We start from the raw sequence: 14642 nt of genomic DNA on the forward strand, positions 1-14642 counted from the left end.
TGTATCTGTTTCCCATCCCTAATTGCCCTTGAGTAGGTGGTGGTGAGCTGCCTTCTTGAACTGAAGTCCATGTGATGCTGGTAAACTCACAGTGCTGCTGTGAAGGGAGTTCCAGGATTTTAATTCCAAAACCATGAAAGACGGCGATATAGTTTCAAGCTGGGATGGTGTGTGACTTGGAGGGGAACTTGCAAGTGCTAGTCTTTCCATGTGTCTGCTGCCCTTATCATTCTAAGAGGTAAGAAGCTGTGGGATTGGAAGGTGCTGTCAAAGGATCCTTGGTGAGTTGGTGCATCTTGTAGATGGTACACACTGCTGCCACTGAGCACTGGTGGTGGAGGAGAAGTGAAAGTTAGTGGAGGAGGGTGCAGATCAAGCGGGCTGCTTTGTCATGGATGATATCGAGCTTCTTGAGTGTTGTTAGAGCTGCACTCATTCAGGCAAGCGGAGAATATACCATCACATTACTGACTTATGCCTTGTAGATGGTGGACAGGCTTTGGGAAGTCAGGAGGTCAGTTATTCAATTATTCACCTCAGAATTCTCAGCCTCTGATCTGCTCTTGCAGCCAAAGTATGTATATGGCAGGTCTAGTTCAGTTTCTGGTCAATGGTAACCCCCCCATGATGTTGATTGCAGGGAATTAAGCAATGATAATGCCATTGAATGTCATGGGGAGATGGTTAGATTCTCTCTTGTTGGAGTTTGTCATTGCCTGGCATTCATGTGGCACACATGTTACTTGTCCCTTATTAATCCAAGCCTAAATGTTGTCCAGGTCCTGCTGCATATGGGCACTGACTGCTTCAGTATTCGAGGAGTTGCGATGTGGTACTGAACATGGTGCAATCATCAGCGGAATCCCCACTTTCTGACCTTATGATGGAGGGAAGGTCATTGATGAAGCAGCTGAAGATGGTTCGGCCTAGGACACTACCCTGAGGAACTCCTGCAGCAATGTACTGGGATTGAGGTGGCTGTCCTCCAAAAACCACAACCATCTTCCTTTGTGCTAGGCATGAGTCCAACCAGTGAACCGTCTTCCCCCAGATATCCGTTGACATTAGATTTGCCCGGGCTCCTTGATGCCACACTCGGTCAAATGCTGCCTTGATGTAAAAGCAGTGACTCTCACCTCCCTTTGGATACAAGAGCAGGTCAGAGGTTGAGAATTCTGCAGCAATTGACTCATCCTCCCGACCCCCCACAGCCTTTCCACCATTTACAAGGCACAAGTCAGGAGCGTGATGGATTACTGTCTCCTTGCGTGGATGAGTGCAACTCCAAAAAACGTTCAAGAAGTTCAACATCATCCAAGACAAAGTAGCTCACTTAAATGAAACCCCATCCACCATCTTCAGTATTAACTCCCTTCATCACTGTGTCTGCAGTGTGTCCCATTTACAATATGCACTGCAGTAACTCAGTGAGGCTTCTTCAACAGCACCTTCCAAATCCACAATTACTACCTAAAAGGACAAGGGCAGCAAGCACGTGGGAATACCTGTCACTGAAAGTTCTCCTCTATGTCACACACCAACCTGACCTGAAAATATATCGTCGTCCCTTCACTGTCACAGGATCAAAATCCTGGAACACCCTCCATAACAGCACTGTGGATGTACATACAGTACATGGACCACAGCAGTTTGAGAAGGTGGTGCCCAAATCCCATGAGCAAATTTTTTTAAAGTATTATTTTTATGTAATTTGATGAATATGTTGGGTTTTTTTTAAATCCTCTTTAATTTACGTTTTAATAAACCTGATTTTTAGTTTATAGACTGAGAGATTATACAGTCACAGAGTCAAAATGGCACAGAAGGAAGCCATTCAGCCGATTTCATCCATGCCACCTCCCTGTAGAATAATCAAGTCAGTCTCATTCCCTCACTCTATTCCAAGTTCTTTGCCCTCAAGTGCCCATCCAATTTCCTCTGAAATCATTGATTGTCTCCACTCCCACCATTCTCATAGGCAGCTCATTACCATTTGCTGCATTAAAAAAGTTCTTCCTCACCTCCCCCCTGCATTTCTTGCCCAAAACCTTAAATCGATGTTGCCTTGCATCACCAGCTAGCGGGAACAGCTTTTCTCTGTCGATCATATCTAAATCTGTCGTAACTTGTACACCCCCAGAAAATTTCCCTTCAACCTCCTTTGCTCCAAGCAGAACCACCCCAGCTTCCTGGAGTATTTTGTGTCCTTTCAGATGGAGGTGTCCAGAGATACTTTTGAATTTTTAAAAAACTTTCACCAGGGTTGGATGACAGGTAGTTGCAGATAGACCACCTGTTATACCTAACCAATTTCCACTGGAGTCAATGGAAAGGAAAAATCAATAGGGTGTATAATGGGTGGCAATCCACAATTGCCATGCCGAAAATTAAAAATGCCTCCACTGTTTCCAGCAAATTAGTTTACTAATCACCCTATGTACACTTGGGTGTATCAGATTACTTAGTATGCAAGATAAGCTATTTGTTCACTAAAAGTATGGGCCCGCCTGTGGAAGTAGTCCTACAAACTAGGCGCGAGCAAACATGAGTATTGAAAAATCTCTGTTCGTTCAAAGCTGATTTTAGAATTTCATATGATCCTTATATCTGCATACCAGTCAGGCCTTGACATTTACAAGGTGGCAGAGAGGGTGATCATAGTGGCTAAGAAACCTGGAAATGCAGGTAACACAGAGGTCTCGTCAAATTTAAAACAGGACCTCACTTGAATTTTCTTTTTCTATTTCCTGGCTGGCAGTCAACCATATCGGAAGGTAGGGTGACTTCTGAATCTGGCTGGTTGGCTGATGGAAGACGCGCTGCCAGGCTGCAACCTGGGAGTAGAGAATCTGGCGGGTATGGGGAAGTTGAACATATCATGTCAAGGAGAGATCATGGATGCAGGGAGGCTTCAGATCGTATTGCGCAGGAGAGGGGGGAGGAGTAAAGCAGGTTTATTTGGGGGACTGGGGGAAGGAAGCACTCCTGCCTCCTCCTGGCCCATAAACATTGCTAGAAAGACTCTTACCTATTCGATCAGGTCTTTCTCACCTCCCTACTGAATTTCCTGAGACCCGAATAACGCAGCCCCCAGGAGTTAAAATTAAAAGTCTGTTCAAATTTGTGGCACATAGCCTTATTAGCATATTTAAATTACTAACCCATTTCTCAAGAGCAAGGAAGTCATTTCTGCCTCTATTAAGCATGTTCAAGTAGTGTTGGGGTCAGGTTTCAAACTTGAAATTTTAACACCCCTCCCAGAAATCAATCCAGCATGCTGTGGAGGGCTAATTTTCCCCCCCAAGTTTCTTGTTGGTGAGACAGTTACTTTACATTCTATCTGAAAATACACTTGACTTCCTTGCTTCTCCAGTGGGTACAATTTACAAATGCCAGAAGCAAGCACCATGAAATCAAGGGCTCTCCCATGATTTACTTTTAACAGATGGAAAATCGTGAGGATGTACCTGCAATTTCCTAATATATATCCCTGCAGGGCAAGGCTCTGTACCAGGAATGTAGTGTATGCCACTGCATACCCTTTTACTTTGCAGTGCAGCAGTAGCCCACATTGATCAGAAGGCCCTAGATTCCGTTTCTAGTCCATCTGCATTGCTGCTGTCAGCCAGGACTGCAGGGCAGACTATCATTTATCTCCATGCCCTATGAAGGCGGGGGGTTATCTCTGGTTGCTGCCCAGAGATCCTTGCTGGAAAGTTCAAGCATGAAAATATCGGGAGATGACAGAAATGAATTCAGTTGCCGTGTCAATACTTACTACCTAGACGCTCAGTAGCCACTTGGATAACATAGTACAAGTTTGCCAGTACCCCAGGGATAGAATAGAGATGGGAAATTTAAAAAAAACAATTATTTGTTGTTAAGCAGCTTATATAGTTAATGTTTTATTTTTAAACAATGATTGATTTATTTCATATTGAAGGGAATAACAATAATAAATAAGAAGTCATACATATATCTGCATTACTACCATCCTATAAATCAATCATTGTTTAAAAAGAAAACATTAACTATATAAGCTGCTTAACAACAAATAATTGTTTTTTTTAAAATTTCCCATCTCTATTCTATCTCTGGGGTACTGGCAAACTTGTACTATGTTATCCAAGTGGCTACTGAGCGTCTAGGTAGTAAGTATTGACACGGCAACTGAATTCATTTCTGTCATCTCCCGATTGATTTATTTCATACTGAAGGGAATAACAATAATAAATAAAAAGTCATACATATATCTGCACTACTACCATCCTGGTCATGTTTAATACCAGAATCTTTGGAAGGTAAATCTCAATAAAAACACATTTTCTCATTCACTATGATTCAAATACAACATTGCAATGCGGACCTTGAGGAGTATGGGAGGTCACAGTAACAGCTGTTAAGAAGTTATATAAAAGTGGTAACTTATGGCCATCCGATATAACAGATATTCAAATGTAATTGAAAAATACTTTCACAAACCTAAATAAATGTTCTCCCATACTATTCCATATTACTTCATTATTGGGGTAGAGCTCCAAGGCCTGTTCATAGCAGTCAAATATATCCTGAATCCGACTTAAAGAATCAAGTTCTTCTGCCCATTTAAAAAGTGTGTGTTGGAACGATTCCTGTAGTTTCAGAGGTAAAGACAACTAAAGTAAAACTCATGAAGAAGGAAAAACATTAAAGCAAAGCCAAATGCAATAAGTCAGATTGGACACGAGGATTCAAATCTTCCTGATCAGGTATTAAACTATCCATGACTAGGCAAGCATGTTAACATTCAGAACAAAAGTTGCATTCCTATTTCATGATGGTCAATTTGGTAAAATCCATTGTTGTTGTATTATGTCACTACCAGGATGATAGAAGGCAAACTTGTTGGAGTTGATAGAAAAACAGAAAATGCTGGAAAGACTCAGCAGGTCTGACAGCATCTGTGAAGAGAAAAACAGAGTTGGCATTTCGAGTCCATATGGCCCTTCTTCTGACCCTTCTTCAGAGCCCTGAAGGAGGGTCATGCGGACTCGAAACGTCAACTCTGCTTTTCTTTCCACAGATGCTGTCAGACCTGCTGAGTCTTTCCAGCATTTTCTGTTTTTCTTCTAGATTTCCAGCATCCACAATATTTTGCTTTTATCTTAGTTGGAATTGATGTTTTACAATCTAACAATTCCCATGTTCCAAAGAAGGAGCCACCTATAATTCAATCTTACTGTGTGTTTTGTTGAGAGTTGGAACTACCTACTGCAACTGAAACTATCAGTTTGATCAAAAAGCCTTTGAAAGCTCACTTTCTGGGCTAAAACATAATGGGCTGGGTTTTTCTGTAAAAATAATGATAAAGCTAACAGCATTCACTGTTATTGACATGAAAATCAGACAGCAACATCCGATGACCCCACATGCGAAGTTAAATGTGGAAATCTGGAAGTTACTGTGTAGGAGATACGCTAGTCCTGAAAAAGATTCATGAGAGCAGCATCTCGTTGTCTGTCTCACCATTCAAATACATTGAACAGCTTGTTCCTGTAGTTACCTCATAGATACCAGCTAAGCTCGCCAGAAAATGTAAGGGTTTGTTCATTCCAGTGTAAGCACCCTTTTAATGGTGTGATTAGTCATAACTACTGTCAGCAACCTCTCTGACACTGAAAATGAACTTATACAAGCCTTTCAGATTAATTAATTGTTAGAATTTTTAAAAATGTAAAAAATACTGTGTCTTTTATTGCTCTTTCTTAATCCAATCTTTTTCCTTCTCTATTTCTTTCTGCACCTGATTTGACTTTGAATTCCATCTTCTTATTGGCATTTTCTCGTTCAGACTCAGTGCTGCTTGTTAATGATTGTTCAATCAGTGGTTAAGGACATGCCTTGTTCACATGTCACAAATGTCCTGCGCTTTTAAGACAGCTGCTGAAAGGAACTTGACAGTGCAAAACAGTTGCTCCGGCCCAATGTTAAACTCCTAGTTGTAAATATTTTTATTATTTGTGCCAGACATAACGAGTTAATAAGTAATTTCTTCCTAGTTTCTTCTTTAATTTGAGGATTCCAATAAAGAACCAGCATCAAATTCAACAGCATGCAGTAGCCTGGTTTTCAATCCGTTTTCTTAATTCTTTAAATTATCCAGCACTGCACATGTATATTGCATTTTGCAGTTGCTGCATTACAGAAAATATGTGCAACTGTGAAAGCTGCTTTCAGTATGCAAAAGGTTAACACATATTTTACATAAAACCTCAAACTGTCTTCTGTCTGGAGTAGAACATTGTTGAAGAACAAAGTTTATATATTTTTATAAGTCTTTCGATTTCTGACAGTCCCACATTACAGCTTTGAAAATGCAGGCATATATCTATTTTCAGTCTTGACAACTGCAAAAGGATATTTTGTTACCCTCTCCTACAAAATAAAGCAAACTTAAAAAGAGCAATAAAGCAGCAGAATACTTACTTAATTCAAACAATGCTCAGAAACCATTACTGAAGAATAAAGGTTATTTTGAACTAGACAGAACCATAGAACTACAGCACAGAGGTCATTTGGCCCATTGTCCACTACATCTGCTAGTTCTTCAGCTGCTCTAGAATCTACTCTAGTTCCACTTCCCTGGCATAAATGAAGTCTTCAAAGTGTAAATAAAATAAGAAACAGGATAAAAACAAGTGCAAAATTAAATTTGTGTTCTGAAGATGTATACCTGCAATATATTCCCTCTGTAAAAACAGTGCACAACTTACTCAATTTAAATAAATAGAATTTAGTTTACCAAGGATGAAACAAGAGGGTACACTACTCAAAGCAGTGGGCACTCAACTAGGTGCAAGTAACATTTGCTTGGAATTTTCATCTCCTGTCTGGAAAGGCAATATACTGAATATCTAATAGGAAATCACAGGCTGAATGACATGCTCTCTCTTTCTGGTCGCTGGGGATCATTAGCAAGCTATCTTTTCTAATTGAAACATGTGTAAAGAGTTGCATGGAATTATCAAGTGGGATGGAATTGGCTTAACGACCTAATTTTACACAATACTGCAGCATACCACAAAAATATTTGCCCAAGTAAATGAAACGTGTAATTTTATAATCCTATAAGTTTAAACAGGGTTCAAGAACAGAGAGTCCTGGGAATGTTTGTATACAAATCTGTAAAGATGGCAACACAGGTTAACAAAGTAGTTAATAAAGGATATAGGATCCTGGGTTATATAAATAGAGGCAGAGAATGCAAAAGCCAGGAAGTTACATTAAATGTATATAAAACACCAGTTTGGCCCCAGCTGGAGCACTGTGTCCAATTCTGGACACCATTCTTTAGGAAGGGTGTGAAGTGCCCTGGACAAAGGTACAGAAGAGGTTTACTAGAATGGCTCCAGTGATGAGTGACTCGTTATATGGATTGACTGAAGTTGTTCTCCTTAGAGCAAGAAGCCCAAAAGCAGCTCTGAAAAAGGTGTTTAAAATCAAGAAGAATTTATAGAGTAAATAAGGAGAAACTGTTTCCATTGGCTGAAGGGTCGATAACTAGAAAGCTCAGATTTAAGGTGAATGGCAAAAGAACCAGAAGTGACATAAGGAAAAACATTTTTATGCAATGAGCAGTTAGGATTTGGAATGCATCAGATGATAGGGTGGTGGATACAAGGTCGATAAAGGCCTTTAAAAGAGAATTGGATAAATACTTGAAGGAGAAAAATTGCAAGAATATGGGGAAAGGGTGTGGGAGTGAGACTGAAACTAATTGGATTGCTCTTCTAAAGTTACAAATGTGAAAATTCAAGTTGGCCAAATGGTGTCCTTCTGTGCTGTACTATTCTAGGAGCAAGAATTTTGTTCCCAGGTCCCGATCAGCTGTCAGTATGAAATGTGGGTCAGGACCCACAAATGCCAATGGCAGGACCCAGTGGGAGAGCTTGGAGAAGGCCATCTAGCACTGGAAGACCAGCAGCCTCAACGTCAGAGTGGGCGCTGCAAGATGGAGGTGCCCTCTGAGGAATTTTTAAAGTTTGAAATGAAAAGTGGCCACAGCCACCAGTCTGTCATAGTGGATGGGGAACTCCTCCAGAGAACTGCCTGTGGCCGCAACTGTGGCCCTCTGACAACCCTGACTGCTGGGGAGGCGGGGGGAGTGGTGTAATGGTGGTGGTGCAGAGGGGAGTGAAAGGGGGTTTTAGCTGAATGAAGCATTGGTGGCGTCCCCTGCCCACCCCACTCCCCGCACTTGGCTCCTGAAAGGCTGCTCCCATTCATTGGGGCCAGACTTTGGGGAACCTGCATGCCATCTGAAAAATTCCAGGTGGCTTTTGATCAGTGACTCAAATGGACCATTCAATCAGCCTAATTGGCTACCCACTGCTGGGAGGCCATTAGCCATCCTCCCCACCCCCACCGATGCAACCTACCGCAAAGTAGCTCAGAGGCAGGGCCGTAGCAACAGAGCAGCACACTAGCCAGTAGCCGGAAATTGCAGCCTTAGGTGCCTCTGTTCCCGTTGCCCCAGCCTAATGAAAATCCAACCCAATGACTCTATTCTATGATTCCACGCTACATATCAGGTGTCAGGTTTGATCCTGCTCCATGCTAAGATTTTTGCTATCAGTTGTGGTCCATCTGCATTGCTTCCCCCAAGGTTAAATAACCTGCCATTGCTCACTGTTTAAGTTCAAACAAAAGCAGTGGCTACTTGGGTAATATACAGGCACTTTGCCAGAACCTTAACTATACACTGGCACATGACTACCTTCAGGAAAGAAAAGAGCAAAATTGGGAGCCAGGGAAAGAAATGCAAGTCATCCCATAATGCCAAAACAAAAGTACACTTCAGCAAATATCACCAAATGATATTGCCATTCTCCAACAAGATTAGCAGCACACTCAGTACACATCCAGTCAACCACCAACCAAAACCTCTAACAGTTGCTTCAAGAAAATTAAACCATCTATTGTGACTTTCGGGCAATTACCTTGTGCTGAACGTCAAGGCCTGTAAATTAGTTCATTGTTTAACAACGGAAATGTGCCTTATGCAAAACTTAATGCAGGGAAGTGTGAGAAATATATCCCAGTGAGAAAGAAAGGCTCTTTGATGAGGATGCATCATCCGTAGCTAAAGAAGGAAGTTAAGGATAGTATTAAATTGAAAGAAACACTGTACAAATCTGCAAAGATTCGTGGTGGATCAGAGGATTGGACAGATTGTAAGAACCAGCAAAGAATGACTAAAAAGATTATAAAGAGGCAGAAAGCAGAGTATGAGAGAAAGCTAAGTAATATAAAAACAGTAAAAGTTTCTATAAGCATTTGAATAGGAAAAGAGTAACTAAAGCGAGTGTTGGTAAATTGAGTGTGGGGAATTGATAATGGAAAACAAAGAAATGGTTGAACAGCTATTTTGTGTCTGTCTTCATGGTAGAGGACTTAGAAAACTTCTCAAAGAATCTCGAAAATCAAGAGGCGATAGAGAGGGACAAACTTAATATAATCACCATCACCAGGGAAAGGGTGCTAGGAAAACTATTAGACCTAAAGGCTGACAAGTCCCTGGGACCGGATGGCCTGCATCGTAGGGTCTTAAAAAAAAGTGGCAACACAGATAACAGATGCATTGGTTATAATCTTCCAAAATTCATTAGGTTCTGGAAAAGTTCCAGCAGATTGGAAAATAGCTAATGTAACACCTTTATTCAAGAAAGGAGGGAGGCGGAAAGCAGGAAACTAAAGGCCAGTGAGCCTAACATCTGTCATAGGGAAAGTGCTAGAATCCATTATTAAGAAGATTATAGCAGGATACTTAAATAATCACAATTTGATCAGGCAGAACAAACATGGCTTTGTGAAAGGGAAATCGTGTTTAACTAATGATAGACTCATAGAAACTTTACAGCACAGAAAGAGGCCACTTGGCCCATCGGTCAGAGTTTTTTGACGAATTAACATTCGAGGTGGATAAAGGGGACACGATGGATGTGGTATACTTGGATTTCCAAAAAGTATTTAATAAGGTACCACGTCAAAAGTTGCAGCACAAAATAAGAGCACATGGTTTGGTTCGCTTACAGGAAGCAGAGTAGGGATGAATGGGTCCTTTTTGGATGGGACTGTAACTAGTGGAGTGCCACAGGGATCAGTGCTGGGTCCTCAACTATTTATAATCAATGACTTGGACAAAAGGAGCAAATGTACGGTTGCTAACTTTGCCCATGGTAGGAAGATAGGTAGGAGAGTAAGTTGTCTAGAGGAGGTAGAGCATTTACAAAGGGATATTGACAGGTTAAGCGAGTGGCAAAAATTTGACAGCTGGAGTATAATGTGGGTAAATGTGAACTTGTTCACTTTGGCAGGAAGAATAGAAAAGCAGTATACTATTTAAATAGAGAACGAGCGCAGAACTCAGTAGTACAGAGGGATCTGGGTGTCCTGGTACATGAATCAAAAAGTTAGGTGCAGCAAGTGACTAGGAAGGCACATGGAATGTTGGTTTTTTTTTTGCAAGAGGAATGGAATATAAAAGTAGGAAAGTTTTATTACAACTGTACAGGACCTTGGTGAGGCCATATCTGGTGTACTGTGTGCAGTTTATAATCGCTTTAGAAGCAGTTCAGAGATGGTTCACTAGGCCCATTCCCGAGAAGAAGGGGGTTGTCTTATGGAGAAAGGTTGAACATGTTAGGCCTATACCTACTGGGAGTTCAAAAAAATGAGAGGTGATCTTATTAAAACATATAAGATCCCAAGGGGACATGGTAGGGTGAATATTTGGAGAATGTTTCCTCTTATGGGGAGACTAAAATTATGGGACATAGTTTAAAAGTAGGAGGTCTCCCTTTTAGGAAGGGATGAGGAGAAACTTTTCCTCCCAAAGGGTCGTTGGTGTGTGGAATTCTCTTCCCCAGAAAGTAGTGGAGGCTAGGTCTTTGAATTCATTCAAGACAGAGTTAGACAGATTTTTGATAGGTAAGGGAGTCCAGGGAAAGTGGAGCTGAGACCACAACCAGATCAGCCATGATCTTATTGAATGCTGGAGTAGGCACAAAGGGCCAAATGGCCTACTCCTGCATCTATGTTCCTCAGTGATTCATTTTGGTAAGAAGGAGATGGAGAGGAAATGTAAAAGAGAGTGTAATTCTGAAGTGGGTACAGGAACTGAGAGACTTGGCGGGGTAGGGGGTGTAGTTGTGTGCATAAATTGTTGAAGATGGCAGGGTAGGTTGAGCAAGCGATTAAAAAGCTATACAGATGGGATCCTGTGTTTTATAACAGAGGCATGAAGTACAAAAGCAAGAAAGTTGTGATGAACCTTTATAAAATACTGGTTCCATCTCAACTGCAATAGTGTGTCTAATTCTGGGCACCACACTTTAAGAATGGTGTGAAGACTTTAGGGAGGGAGCACGAAAGACTTACAAAATGGTTCTGGGGATGAGGGATTTTAGTTTTGTGAACAGAGTGGCGAAGCTGGGATTGTTCTCCGTAGAAAAGTTTGAGAGGAGTGTTCAAAATCATGGGGGTGAAGAACAGTTAGGGAGAAACTGTTCCCAGTTGCAGAAAGGTCAAGAATAAGAGGACACTGATTTAAGGTGATTGGCAAAAGAACCAGAGCAAACATGAGGAAAAATGTTTTTTCCCAGTGAGTAGTTAGGATCTGGAATGCACTGTCTGAAAGTATGGTGGAGGTAGATTCAATCATGGCTTTCAAAAGGGAATTGGATAAGCACCTGGAGAGAAAAAAAAATTGCAAGGCTACAGGGAAAGTGTGGGAGAGTGGAACGAGCCGATTTGCCCTTGCAGGCAGCAGCATGGACACGGCGGCCCAAATAGCCTCCTCAGTACTGGGACCTATGATTATATGAATAATATCTCGTAATAGTGCAAAGGATCAAACAGAATACTGCTACTGCTGTAATTTGATTACTAGACCTCTTGTGTTCTCCTAGTCTTCATTCAGTGGAAGAATAACCATCTATCAAATCATCAGATTTAGCCAAGAATCAGTTCTGAAGAGGAGTCATGGGCCAGAATTTTCCGCCCCAGTTGGCACGGGCATCATGGCGAGCGTGAGCGGACAATATGATGAGAAGACCAAAAATCAGTTTTATGCCGTCGTGAAACCTGTTTGTGATCATCTGCTCCGCCCATCAATGGCAGGCCGCCTTTTCCACTGTCCAACGTTGGCAACCGTCAGAATCATCCCCCAACACTGGATAATCTGGGCACATCAGCGTGCAATGTGTTTCACAATTGAACATAAGCGACGTGCACCTGGCGGGCTGCACTTCACTTGGGGCTTTGAGATTTGTTTGCCTACCTTGCTTCGGCAGCATTCACTGTCATCAGTGTCAGGCTTCCTAGGCAGCACCACATCACTTTCAGGGGGGCTTATGGGCAGGTCTCTACTTACCAGATCAGCCATAAGGGGTGGCTTTTCAATGGCTGCAAGGCTAGGACTTGCTTGGGAAGGGGGAGAAGTGGCCTCAGGCAATGGAAGAGGCTGCAGGGCTAGGGTTGTACTGGGAAGAGGGGTATCCCAGGGTGTGTGTGGGGACATATGTTGATCTGTGCAAGTGGCCTCAAGAGGGTGAAGGCTGAGGAGGCAGTCTCCAGAGGAGATGAGGCCAAATGGAGATGTGAGGGTGTGTGTGAGAGAATGGGTGGTGATGTCCCTTGAGCTAGCAGTGAGTGAGATGCCAGTAAGTGTGTGATGGCCTTGTGAGTGTGTGAGTTTAGAGTGATGAGATGGTTGCCTTACCCTGACGTCACGGATGAGATCATTCATCCTCTTTCTGCACTGGATGGTGAACCTCATTTGTGCAGCATTGGCACTGACCACCATTGCAACCACCTTCCAAGCCAGAGTGGTGACACTGATGGGCCTCCTGCAGTCAGAGGACATCATGGCGGCCCTCCATGGCATCCAAAAGGCGTTCCAGGGAGGTGTCAGAAAAATGGCGGGCTGCAGTCTTCTTGCCTTTCGGGGCCATGTTTTCTGTGCAGCAGTCCTGGGCTCAAGCATTGAGAGCTGTGCACGCAGCTGCAGTTCAAATATGACACGTGGTGTGAGGAAGTGGTGAGGTGACGGCATGATGAGCAAATTGGAGGAAGCTCACCAGTGAAGCAGCGCATTTCCCATGACTGTATAAATAATGAGACAGGAAGGGGACGGCAAGGCACGAAAACCCGCCATTGCGGTTAAGATAGTGGGCGGAATCCACACCTCTCAGTGCTTCCAGTCCAGGACTGCTGCAAATAAGGCATGGCCCCGAAAGGCAAGAAGACTGCTGCCCCCGGGTTTAGAGACGTGTCCCTCAAGTGCCTTTTAGATGCTGTGGAGCCTCACCGTAATGTCCTCTACCCCTGCTCTGGCCGCAGGAGGAGCAGCAACATTACCAGTCTGGCTTGGTGGCAACGGCAGTGGTGATTAGTGCCAATGCTGCACAGAAGAGGTTGGCCATCCAATGCAGATAGAGGATGAATGATCTCATCCATGCCTCCAAGGTAAAGCAACCATTTCATCACTCTAAACTCACACACTCAAGCCCATCATACATTCACTGGCATCTCATTCTCTGCCAGCTCAAGTGACATCACCACTCACTCTTTCACACACAATCTCACATCTCCATCTCCTCTGGAGACTACCTCCTCAGCCCTCACCATCTTGATGCCACTTGCACAGATCAACATGTGCCCCCACACAAACCCTGGGATACCCCCCACTTCCTCAGTACAGCCCTCACTCTGCAGCCGTACAAAGCCACCCCCACATTATGGCTGGTCTAGTAGATAGAGACCTGCCTGTGAGCCCCTCTGCAAGTGCTGCAGTGCTGTCTGCAAAGCCTGGCACTGATGACTGCGAGTGCTTCCCGAAGCAAGATATAGACAAACAAACCTCGAAGTCCTGAGCGAGTGCAGCCCGCCAGGTGCACATCACTTATGTGCATTTGTGAAATACGTCGGTGTGATTTTTGGCAGATGATCCAGTGTGGGGGGCAGGGGGGGGGGGGGGGGGGGGGGGGGGGTGAGTCCGGCAGGCTGGCCTTACAATGACACGCAGGTGTATTACAATGAGCTTCACGACGTCCGATGCCGGGAAACGCAGCCCACCATCAGCAGGCTGAGCGGATGATCACAAAATGGTTTCATAACGTCGTGAAACTGATTTTTGGCCTTCTCGCCATATTGTCTGCTCACACCATAAAGCACGCCCAATGCCAGCAGGCATGGAAAATTCCGCCCATTGTTTTACACTCCTGCTACTACACTTAGTACAATTCTGGGACGATACCGCCCATCTTGTTTCTCACTTCACAATGCTGCCTGACTTGCTAAGTATTTCCAGCCCTTTCTATATTTATTTATTGAAGAATGGTTAGAACGCACCTGGAGTACTGTGTATAGTTTTGGTCCCCTCACCTAAGGAAGGATATTTTTTCCATAGAGGAAGTGCAGTGGAGGTTCACCAGACCAATGGATGTTGGGACGGTCCTATAAGGAGAGATTGAAGAGACTGGGACTGTATTCTCTAGACTTTAGAAGAATGAGAGGTGATCTCATTGAAACATACAAAATTCTTAAGGGACTAGACAGGGTAGATGCTGAAAAGATGTTTCCCCTGGCTGGATAGGGGGGTC

The 14642-nt window shown here is 43.2% G+C and overlaps 1 protein-coding gene across 2 annotated transcripts in view; it reads right to left on the minus strand.

Moving 5' to 3' along the window:
• Window positions 1–14642, minus strand: part of prmt9 (protein arginine methyltransferase 9) — a 99048-nt gene that overhangs the window by 53182 nt on the left and 31224 nt on the right. For both annotated transcript variants that reach the window (XM_078541132.1, XM_078541141.1), the window contains exon 2: window positions 4483–4631. In XM_078541132.1, the coding sequence (XP_078397258.1) occupies window positions 4483–4631 (149 nt within the window). The remainder of the gene's footprint in view (window positions 1–4482; window positions 4632–14642) is intronic.

The sequence above is a fragment of the Cetorhinus maximus genome, chromosome 1 (genome assembly GCF_964194155.1).
Source record: "Cetorhinus maximus chromosome 1, sCetMax3.hap1.1, whole genome shotgun sequence".
Taxonomy (NCBI): Eukaryota; Metazoa; Chordata; class Chondrichthyes; order Lamniformes; family Cetorhinidae; genus Cetorhinus; species Cetorhinus maximus.